The following is an 11,639-nucleotide window of genomic DNA, read 5'->3' as shown; positions in this document are numbered from 1 at the left end:
GGCCACAGCACCTGAAAATAGACCTTTGTCTGGCAATAGACTGCTATTAGTCAGCCTAAACACAGGGTCAATAGGGCTTCTACTGCACACCGAGACAGAGAAATAGCTATGGTTGTGGCTAAATGGGTGGTCAGGATTATTTAAATGAGAATGAACGAAGAGGCTAAACAATAATGTGCCATTATTATATGTTGCATGCACATGTGGTTGTCGAAGAAAATCCTGCTAAAAATGCATGTCTGCTTGCATGGGAATTATTCATTGCATGCCTTGCCTTAATAGCTACTCCAAGTGAAAAATCGTTCCAACCAGGAATGTAAAAAAAAAAGAGAGACTCAGACAGCAATAGAGCCAGTTAATGTACCAACAAATTAAGTTTAAGACATTTTATTACTAAAAATCAGATTTCTCTAAGGCAGCGGTTTTCTGTCCACAGGTTTTCTCTAATGTCTTGCAGTACAAAAATCATTATCCTCATCTCAGTGTGCTACAAACATCATTAGACAGCTTTCGGTAAATAAAAGTTCACAAACACAATAATAATATGCATTATAAACATTAATTTTCCCCTTCAAGTATGCTACTATTCAAAAGTGACTAGTGTAAATTGGCAGAGGAAACAAACATGATCACGGTTATTTACACGTTACAGGTCCAAGATACAGTAGGTGGTGTGTGGAATACAAACTACTGAAAAGTCAACTAAGAATGTCCAACTGTGTGAACAGCAACCAAGAATATACACTCACGTACAGTGATGTGACTGACTGGCTCCCAAGTTTAAGACACAGCACAAGTTTAAGTGGTTCAGTACAGCAACAGTACAGGACATTTAAGACTGGAGTTTGTTACTAAGCAACAGTTATAGCAATAAGACTGGAGTTTGTTACTAAACAACAGTTATACCAATAAGACTGCAGTGTTACTAAACAACAGTTATACCAATATAGACTTCTGATTTCCTGTAACCCTTGTCCAATGTCATCAAGATTTAGGTCCTTTTCCGGGGAGTGGAATTTCATAAAGTGCTCTCATATGAGTCGTCATACCTTCGTCTTCATTGTTTTCAACAGTTTTTTATTTCTACGGAAGCTCATTTTAAAGAGACATACATTTCAGAGACTTTCCTGCAATTTAAGTGTACCTTTTACACGCATGGCATCAATAATCAGATATTATTAATGATGTCCCCAATTAAGACCTAAAGCAGGGTAAGAGCTGGTGTCAGGAATATGAAATTAATGGTGCTACACTTCTACCTGATTATTATCACAGTAACATTAACCCTTCATATTGGAGTACAGTAAGAAAACAGAATCCATTCAGTCAATAGTCTCTTTGGTTAACGAACTGTAATGAGTGCATGAATTAGATAAATCACTGCTACATAATATTGGTCAGACATCAGTTGTTACAAAAAGAGAATGGAGAGTGCACTGAGACTTCATTGTGACCTACATTAAATACGTAGTACCTTCCATTTAAATTCATTTAGCATTGGCATGTGGTGGTTGGGTCACAAACCATCATTTCAGTCTATCCTAGGGATATGGTACAGTACAAACTAACACATCCCTGTCTGTTGATGAATCTACGCATATATAAACACACGGTATGCGCAGACATGGACTTTTGGCCAAAAGTTATCAGAATTGATGATGAAAAGCCATGGCCTTAAAATCTCCATACACAACATGTAAAGAGAGATGGCCAATTCCCAAGAAATCACTATGTACACAATATACAAACAGGGTTATGACAGAACTACCTCAAGGAACTACCTCTAGTTCTCACAAAATAGTGATCATGGATTAAGTACCATCTATTATTTTGGACAAACTGAAAAGTTAGTTGTGAGGTGAAACTAAAACCCATAATGTCTTGACAAAAATATTTCTGTCCATAATGTCACCCTTGATCTAACATACCGACTTTTCTGCTTTGTGATTCATAAATATCTACACTGGCTGGTGATGTACACAAATAAAAATGGATCTTATTACTCGCTGTATGCCCACTGCTCTCCTCCGCGTTAATATAGCCATCTGTCAGACAGAGAAATGTGTGAGGAAGAAACCCTTTTGAAGATGTAAGACTCAGTTAATGAAATGTCATCGCCAAACGCACTAAAACTCAATGAGTGTCAACGAGACCTTGGGGCCTCAGTCTACTATGACACATTAAGTACAAATCTCTGAAATATACCGCCCTTGCTAAAGGGAACTCATCCTAGTGATGCGTAATTTGTCAAGTCAGCGAGATCTGTTCAATTTGCACTTCAAGAATTGTACTTATATCTCACCGTCGACAAAATCTTGGGGCTTGACTGAAGTCAACTGCAGTTGTTTGGCTTAGGGAGTATACTGTATACTTTTAAATGTTTCTATTATCTAAAAGAAATTAGCCTCATTGTTTGTCCTCAAGGCTATGTGAACATTCTGAGACCGAGAGAGGGGGAGATATGATGCCCATGTCTGGGCAGCTTTAAAGAAATACGATTAATTGATGGGTACTTGAGGAATGATATTGCCCGAGTGGAAGAGTTCTCTACATAGATAGTTACATAGACACGTGTCCATTGTCGTACATTAGTACATGAGCTTCAGTACTACGGGTACCGTTTCTCACATGGTGCAGCTGGAACAGAACACTTTGAAAAGCTACAGTTATAAAACTGTATGAAAACAACGTGCTAAAACTTAAAATCAATACCACATATTCCTCTTATCGGATTCTTATCTGACTTTTTATCGATGGGCTAGTTTGTGGGAATGTAGGAAATTACATTGTGCGATATCTTCATTACAAATTGTTTCTACTCAACAGTATCCTTTGTGTTTTGCATTACTCATGCTCTGTTTCCATAATTAGCCTTCTTCCTTCTTTCAATTAATCTGGGGAGAGTAACACTCCAGAAAACTGAAGCATTTAAAAAGCCATCTCACTCCTAGCATAAAAGCATGAATGCATTATATAAACAGCACTTGTTGAAGCAACAGGTGCTTTGTTAATTATCATACTTGAAATGGAAAACAGTACAATTCCTGAACCAAATCCAAGAGACTTCACAATTGGCATTGCTAAGAGCTGTGATCCAATGTTTCAGTCTTTAGAAATAAAATGAACCCTCATAATGACAACTGTACAGCCAAGCTATACCTCTATTGCTTGCCCCCCTCAAAGTTCATTCATTTGTCTAGAATGGAGTATTTACTCTGTGCAAAAGAAACCCTTCTCAAACATCAATGAGAGTCTGCATGCAATAAGTTTGATTCCTTCTGGCTCCCTGTTCTAGTTCCTTCACTTTGTGTTGACTGGAGGTCCATTAGACACACATAGGCACTCATGTCTCCTTGCCTCCACTAACCTGTTTGAAGTGTGTGTCAGGATGTATTACTTCAGCTCTCTGGGGTAATGTCTTTGGATTCAGTATAACTTTATTATGCGTTTCAAAAAGCCTTCATCTTGTCACAGTTTTCTCCTGTATGTTATGTCGACTTTCCGCTACCCAGTTTAAAATTTACAACATAAAATAAAATAAAAAAAAAGGTGTGATAGCAAAAGCTACAATCAGTGATCGTCTAGAAAGAAATTGCCTACTTCTAAAATAGCATCTTTTAAAAAATGGAATGATGTTTTTCTGTGTACAGTTTGTGTGCTTTTAAAGTTCTGCCAACAAAAGGTGTGTCCTTTGGTCCTTTCCTTGGACCACGGAAACTCTGGCTAAGTTACTCGATCAAACCCCAGACAACCCACCCTCGTGCAGATGTAGGTAAGCCATTCTATTGCCCACATACCCTTACCATCTGTTCATCACCCCATCAGGCTACCACAGGGAAGTGGCTCCTTGGACTAGACTTATTGATCAGGGACCAGTTTTGTAGAAGTGCCGGCCCAGACAACATCCAGGTTTTATGAACAGCAGCTGATCAATGACCAACTAGGTTAAAAGAAGATGACGTCCTCCTTGCTTAGCTCCTCTGCAGGGATCCTGTAGGGAGAAGGAAGGCTGTGGGGCTGGCCCTCTGACAGAGACTGGGCATTGGGACTAAGGCCCAGTCGCTGGCCCTCGGACTGGGCATTAAGGCTAAGGCCCTGGGGTTGGAAGTAAAAGGAGCTGGGGCTCTGGGAAGGATGGATGGGGACAGGGGCAGTAGGCTGACTATGGGGCATGGGGGGCTTCTGGACACTAGAGGGGTGGCAGCTGATAACGGTGGTGGTGGAGGACTGGCTGTCTGGTCCGCTGTTGTCTGATGGGCTGGTTGGATCTGGAAGACAGAGAGAGGAGAAGTCCTCCATTTGAAAATCACAGCCAGGGTAGTAGGCTAGTGGAATCTGTTTCAGTGGAGATGAAAAATTGCTCTGACATTTACAATAAACACACTTAAGGGAAACAGTGAACAGATAATCCATCAGACGGCTGAAGGTAACTTTGTTGGCAGAGAAACTATTATAAACATGATTCTTTTCAGCCTGATTCATACAACCGGCCTCATTTAACCTCACAGCCACAAGGCACATCAATTCTTTTAGCAAATGGTATTTGTGCAGGGATTTACTTCAAAGTGTAAAAAAAAAAAAAGCCTGTGCCAGCAGTGACAAGGGCCATTAGTCTGAGGGAAGCATGTGGTACATCAGGAGGTGTTTACACAGGGCGAGGCTTGGCATGGAGCTAAGCTTTACAGGGGAATGTGCCTGGGTGGGTCTAGGTTTGGCCAGGTGGAGTGAGTGGTTGTGCGTGTGTGTGTGTGTGTGTGCGCGTGCCTAATTTAGGAAGCAGGACGGATGGGTGGAGATTGTGTCTGTGTGTATTGCACTACCTGTGAGGTGATGGTGGGAGTGGGAGTGTGGGAGCTGCTGGTGGGGACTGATGGAGCGCTTGGCCTTCAGTGTGCTGTCCTCTCTGGCTGACAGCTTCAACGGCAGCATCTGCTTCATGTCCACAGAGGCTATGGATGGAAGGAAGGACGGAAGGAAAGAAGGAAGGAAGGAGGCAACAAAAAAGACAGAACCACAAAAAGAGACCCATTAACATTTAACAGTAAAAGGTCATTGTACCATTACAGTAATATAACTACGGCCATTGGGCAGTAGTTATGATCTTGCTCAAGAACAAAAAGTGGAATTGAACCTGTGCCCTTTCACTCATCTCTCTCCACCCTGCTGCTGCCTAGCTGTCAAGTCAGATTTCCATCTCTCACGCACACACACACACACACACACACACACACACACTCACCAGTGCTGTCTGTACGATGCGATGCCTTCCCACTCTTGCCTCCCTTCTCTTTGCCTCTGCTGAGGGCTGCCAGCTTGGTGGGGATCTGCTGCTGCACCCCCAGCTGCTTGTGCTGCTGGTTGGTGGTGCTGAAGAGATGCAGAGGAACCTCCGTCTTCACGGGCAGCGTGGCAGCAGAGCCACCGCCGCCCGCCTCGCGTCGCAACGAGACCTCGGGGCGCTCTAGGTAGTCCGCGGGCGCCACCGAGAGGCTGGAGCGCAGCAGGGGCTTCGGGGGCAGAAGATGCAGGTCAGGGCCAGAGGTGGAGCTGGAGAGACCCCCGCCGCCGCCTCCACCACCGCCGCCCATCCCAGAGGACAGCAACAGCTCCCCGTTCAGACTGCCCGACAGAGGAGCCACCTAGGGATTGGTAGAGGGGTGGGGGAAAATACAAGATGGGAGGGGGGGGGGGGGGGTGGTGAGAGAGGGTGTAACAGGTTACAAATTCGTTACACTACTATAAAATAGAGAAAAATCTCTGCATGTCTGGCTTTAGTCTATTTTTCTCCCAATCAATCTGAAATAAGCCGATTTTCTCAGACAGGGACTGATGAAGATTTCCCCAAACTTAAGCTGTTTATTAACATATTTAACATATTTAGTCCCAAGTTTGTTTATGAATTGAATACAAGGACCTCAATGGAAGTGTTTTTTTTCTGAAGTCTGCATGTAGTTGGGCAGGCATCCCCGGACAAACACTTTGTGTTGGGGGCGGGGGAGGTCACATGTCGTGTCTTCAATGGCTGCAAACTACATCGTACGAGGCTTTAGATTTAGTTTTCAAAGTTCACAAAGGATGGCTTCCCAACTCTCCACTGTAATTATCTTTATTTTGCGGTCAGATTTGAGTTAGGGATTTGAGTTCAAGTGGAACCTTGTGTTTGCATGTGGTGTGTGTGTGCGTGTGCGTGTGTGTGTTGCGTTGCGGCCCGTGTATGAGAGCATGTTTTAGAAAAAAAAACTTTGAACAACATCTAAAGAGTGGCTGAGCTCAGCACAGACGACACATACACACACAATAAATCTGTGTCTGTGTACCGCTGTGCCATTAACGAAACACAATCTGTTGAGGCACAGTGTATTTACGGGATAAAAAAGGGAATCAGAAACACATGCTTCTCTTTCTGCTGAGCCCACAGTTTGGTGCAGCCTTTTCAAGTGCTCCAAGAGGCGCTTTAGGACAAGCACATACACACAAAAACATGAAATATAAAACCCTTCATAGTCCCTGGCCTGCACACATAAAAAGGTGTGTCTAACTAACTAAGCGTTTAAATAAACAAATGAACGGCTCTCATGACATCAGTGGATAATGTCACTCACCATCTAATTACCAGCTTGGTAAAATGTTAATCTGGAAATCAAACAGAGATCACTATGGTCCTTCAGAGCACTGTATATTATCATTTGGAGAACATCCATAAATATTTGACTGGATTAGCCATGCAAAGCACTTTTCAACACACCATTTGAGACCGTTGATATGAAATGCATGTTTTTTCTTTTATCGTTTATCTTGTATTTTGTTCTGGCTCCTCAGACATTGGCAGCAATAATAACAAACAAAAAAAAGAAAATAATGTATGCTTACAAAACAATTATAATTCTACTTTAACTCATTGAGTGCCAATGACGTCGCAGACGTCACGTTTTTCATAAGCCCAGAGTGCCAATGACGTCTGAGACGTCATGAAAAAAAAAAAAAAAAAAACTCAAAAAAAATTCTTTTTTTTTTTTTTTTTTGAAAAAAAAGGTTCAGAACCCAAGATATGATGATTTGAAGATTTGCTGCTCCATTCACTTCTTGTTTAACTTTTTACTGAAAAAGGCTGTATCTCGGCTCCTAAGCACTTTTTTTTTACAATGTATTTTTGGCCTTGGCACAGGGGTGATATAGCCAGAAATATTTTTGGCACTGAATGAGTTAACATAAAAAAAAAAAGAATAGAATTCTCATAAATTAAAAACTAGGAAATGATGTGGCTCTATGGATCCACATAGAACCGTGTGGCTCCAGTGTGGATCTTGGACGTGACTCCAATGTGGCTCTCTGTCTTCATGTGACCATCCTGTGACGGTCATCAATGACATATCTATGACATATGAGGTTTCAGTATGATCACAGCCCCATAAAAATGAATGTTAAATATTAAGTATAAAACATACTGTATGTGAAAAGAAATGTGTGGAGGTACTTTGGTGGCCTACTGGCAATGTGTGCGCACGCACACACAGTCATAGACGGCCATGCCATAAAAACAGGTCACCTGCAACAGCTCTGTAAATCTGTCCTGATTGGTATCTTTATCTTATCAGCATGAACATTATATATATATCTTTCATCTTTACACTAATAAAGTCAAAACAACTGTAATTTAAAAAGGTTCACAACGGTTCCTATTGCCCTGTATAATTGCTTGTTTATAATTGCAGTTTTACAGCATGGCTCCAAGAGGGCCAAGCTGTCTACGAGATGGTCTGTGTGCGAGTGTGCAAGTTGTGAGATGCGTGAGTTCCAATCTTGCAAACCGCTGGTTTAAATCAGCAGCAAATGTCTTGTGCACACTGCCAGTAGGTCAAGAAAGTAACTCCCCAAAATGTTCTCTGCATATTTCTTTTATATGTATTTTTTGAAATATTTAACTTTTTAAAACTTTTAATAATTTATATAATGGAATTTAATGTGATCGAATCGGGCCGAAACCTTGCCCAAGTATGGAGATGACTGATGTCATACGAATGTCAGACTGGCCAAATGACCGTTATTAGACGACATCTTGTTTCGGTATTACTGGTTATTGCCATCGTGTATTTTTGCATTATGCCGTTTCATTGCACTTCATTTTATGTGTATTTTATTTTACTTGTACAAGCCCTTTGTGACATTGTTAAGAAAGTTCTAAACAAATAACGATTATTTATATTATGATTGACCTATATATACACACACACACAACGGCAATTCATCGGGTGGGATTTCCCATCCCCCCGAATATCAAGTGAGAGCAAATGGCTGCTGTGTTAATTACTGAAAGAAAAGTCGGCCGGATAAAAGTCGGAGACATTTTATAGTTTCTGGCCTCCAGTGTGACTGATGACTGTGTACTACTTCCTGCAGGGGACAAGGTACACAATCAAACATAATGACACAATGTGTCACAGAGGGAAGGGCCTCATACAGCCAGCTGTAACTGTGTGTGTGTGTGTGTGTGTGTGTGTGTGTGTGTGTGTGTGTGTGTGTGTGTGTGTGTGTGTGTGTGTGTGTGTGTGTGTGTGTGTGTGTGTGTCTCTCTCTATACGGTAGATTGGGACTTCCCTCAGCTGTTGCTGAGGCACAACGGTGTAGCCTAGGGCAGAGAAGGGGCCTCGGTGTTGGGAAACCTCTCCAGTCCATAGCTCCCTCACATCCCCTTATTTTTTCCCCCTCTCTTCCCAATAGTCACTAATCTTGGCACACAGATGTTCCATTGTTCCCAGCGTGAGGTGCGCGGCATTAAGCAGCATAAACAGCAGGTTTCCAGGGCAGTAACTGTGCGGAAGCCAGGGAGCACAAAGAGCCTTGACTGACAGCACATAAACAATTAGCGCTGGCTACCTTCCAGCGGCCTCCATTAATGACAAGCTTGGGTTGGCTAATTATACAGCTAGGTTCCTCTCATCGTCAAAACTGCCTGGATACGCCTGTATCAGCATATACAAACAGCTTAGCGTCCACAATGTGTTGCCTGGTACACAATAGATGCCATGGGAAAGGACGCTGGCTGTAAAACCTTAATAGAGTGCTTTACTGTGGAGTGGTTATTTTGGGGAAATCTCAACATGACAAAGGATGGCTTATTGAATGACCCTCTGCACCATGGACCACAGCAGCACAAGAGGCACTCATTTAGATCAGCAAGTAGGCCTACGCCTACTGTATACTGTATCAAGTCTGAGCTCAAAGGGCATGCAGACAGTTTATGTGATTCATCAGTATGAAATAAGACATGACACAGTCATGTATACAAGATTGCTGCACGCTTTGTTATGCCCCGATTCAATCTTTTTTTTCTCTGTGACCGTGTGTGTGTGTGTGTGTGTTCGCTGGGGCTCAACGGCCGTGTATGCGCGGCTTGTTTTCATAGACCTGGTTGCTTATTTCTCTCGCAGAATCTGGCAACACTGCTAGTAGGGTTATGATACCATAGCATGGGAGGACTGCCGAAACTGCCGTCTCACCCATTGGCTCTTAGAGCATGCTGGTAAAAAGCTAAGTGACTTCCAACACTGGCTGCAGTTTGTTCATTTGAGTCATTTCCTATGACTAGGAACACACAATTTGTACACTCATACTGACCAAGGTGTGATTTGGTTAAGTGTAGTAATGGTTGGCCTAGAGGTAGAAATACTGTAGCAACACGTACAGAAAGTGTGGAGTGTGGCTCCCCTCGGGATACATGTTCTGTTCAGAGTCTGACTCCACTTAACAGGAAATGATTCACCAGGGTCTAAGTGTGTGTGTATGGCTTATATGTCAAGGGTTTAGAACTACTCAGTAGTGCTGCACGATTCTTGCTCAAATGTGAATCACGATTTTCCTCCATAAGAATTGAGATCACGATTCTCACACGATTCTCTTGTAAATATAAAAATATTAAGCAAAAAAAAAAAAATCGTCATAATTTAAAATCGAGATCGCATAGGTGTCTGAATCGAGATCACGATCTTTTTTCGATTAATCGTGCAGCACTACTACTCAGAGGGTTTCTCACACAGGAACAGGAACACGGTCAGAACAACATCATAAGTCAGCTTGGGCAATGATCCCCAACCTGGGGTCTGGGGAACCCTTGGTTGTCAATGCGCTGGTGGTCTGCAATACCAATCTACATGAACATGACGTTTTATTTGACTGTATATGTAATATTCACCGTCATGTCATATGATGTTAGAACAACCACGCTCAGCCGAATCTCACACTGCCATTTCTTTTACTGTTCAGGGCAGCAAACTTTAAAAAGACGACAGTTACCAAACAACTGTGGGTCTTCATCGAACCCCCCAGTCTGACTAGCGTCGCGAAGACGTGCTGAATGTTAATATTAACATACACAACACACTTCTTCCAGAATACTATGAAAACAAGGCACACACACACTTAACTCGCTTCCGTTTGTGCAGCTTTGTGAGGAAATGGACACAAGCGCCTTCTCAGATGGCCATCCAGGGGATAGGTGATCTCCATGGGGGAAATCGCTGGTCAGAGTTTGAATTATGTGAACCGCTGCAGGGTGTTTTGTACCCGCAGGGAGCACATTTGATTTCAATGATGACGAGGAATGAGTCGCAAAACTTTCTTACCTCCTGTGCGACATGTTCAACCTGCTCACTTAACTCAATCTATCACTTCATGGTAGAATGGCAACTGAAGCAGATGAACAAGCAGATCTACAAGCAAACACGCAAGGCGTGAAGTGTTTTCGGCACACGACACCATCGTACGACACAGTATATATATATCGGACTTAGACTATCCTACTCCCAGCTGGAGCATGAGCATTACTTCCAAACCACCACAAGACGCACAAAGTGCAAATTTGTAAATGAAGAAGGAACGTACAAGCTACAACCATTTGTAAATTACAAAATATAGTCATAAGAATAGAAACGAAACAAGGAAAAAGTCAGATAATAGGACAACAGTATAATATATCCAGATTATGTAAGTATAAATAGTCAAATTCTATATAAATTCTATATAAATTACATTGTGGGTTAATAATAAAAAAAACGGGCCTACATTAATGTTATTTCAATCTTTTAGCGCTACTAAGGAGAGATCAACACACATCATCAACAGTTGAAGGAGTGATCTTGGGATGTTTGTTTTATTAATACAGGGCATTTTTGCTAAGCAGACTAACTCTTTCTCAGCAACGCCCAACTGTGTGTCCAATCCATACAGTTGCACACACTGCCCTCTCACCAGGGAGCAGCCAAACAAAGCCACAGTCTCCTACCGTTAACCACAGAGGAGCTCCACTGAAGCAACTGGAGGTTAAGTGCCTTGGGTAAGAAAACCTCAATGGAAGTTGTTCTGGGGGAAAAGTTAAGGATTAAACATTGACTTCCACCTGACTGGAAGGATGGATTCAAACCACCTCTGGTTTGAATAAAATCACCAGCAGATCTAAAGGATGCAAATTATTTTGGGGCTTTCTTGTCATCTGTTGAGTCATGCCGTGCTGGGCGGGCTCACCGGGCTGTTTCTGGCATTGAAAATCCAACAAAATACCACCTCTAACCTTGGTTCCTCGTGTGCTTTATGACTGTGCATCCACAGGCTTATTGAGCAATTGGAGCCAAGGTCTTTTCCCTGCT

The 11,639-nt window shown here is 42.3% G+C and overlaps 1 protein-coding gene across 1 annotated transcript in view; it reads right to left on the bottom strand.

The window, feature by feature from the left end:
• Positions 1–350: 350 nt before the first annotated feature.
• The window catches only part of arhgef18b (rho/rac guanine nucleotide exchange factor (GEF) 18b), a 72,563-nt gene continuing 61,274 nt past the window's right edge, over positions 351–11,639 (bottom strand). Inside the window, exons 29-31 of the mRNA XM_080431495.1 lie at positions 5,240–5,639; positions 4,821–4,949; positions 351–4,268 (exon numbers count right to left, since the gene is read on the bottom strand). Coding sequence (XP_080287621.1) covers positions 3,946–4,268; positions 4,821–4,949; positions 5,240–5,639 — 852 coding nt within the window. The 3' untranslated portion in view covers positions 351–3,945. The remainder of the gene's footprint in view (positions 4,269–4,820; positions 4,950–5,239; positions 5,640–11,639) is intronic.

Source organism: Gymnoscopelus braueri (genome assembly GCF_963280865.1).
Source record: "Gymnoscopelus braueri genome assembly, chromosome: 6".
NCBI classification, from domain to species: domain Eukaryota; kingdom Metazoa; phylum Chordata; class Actinopteri; order Myctophiformes; family Myctophidae; genus Gymnoscopelus; species Gymnoscopelus braueri.
This window is presented reverse-complemented; position numbering and strand designations above follow the sequence as displayed.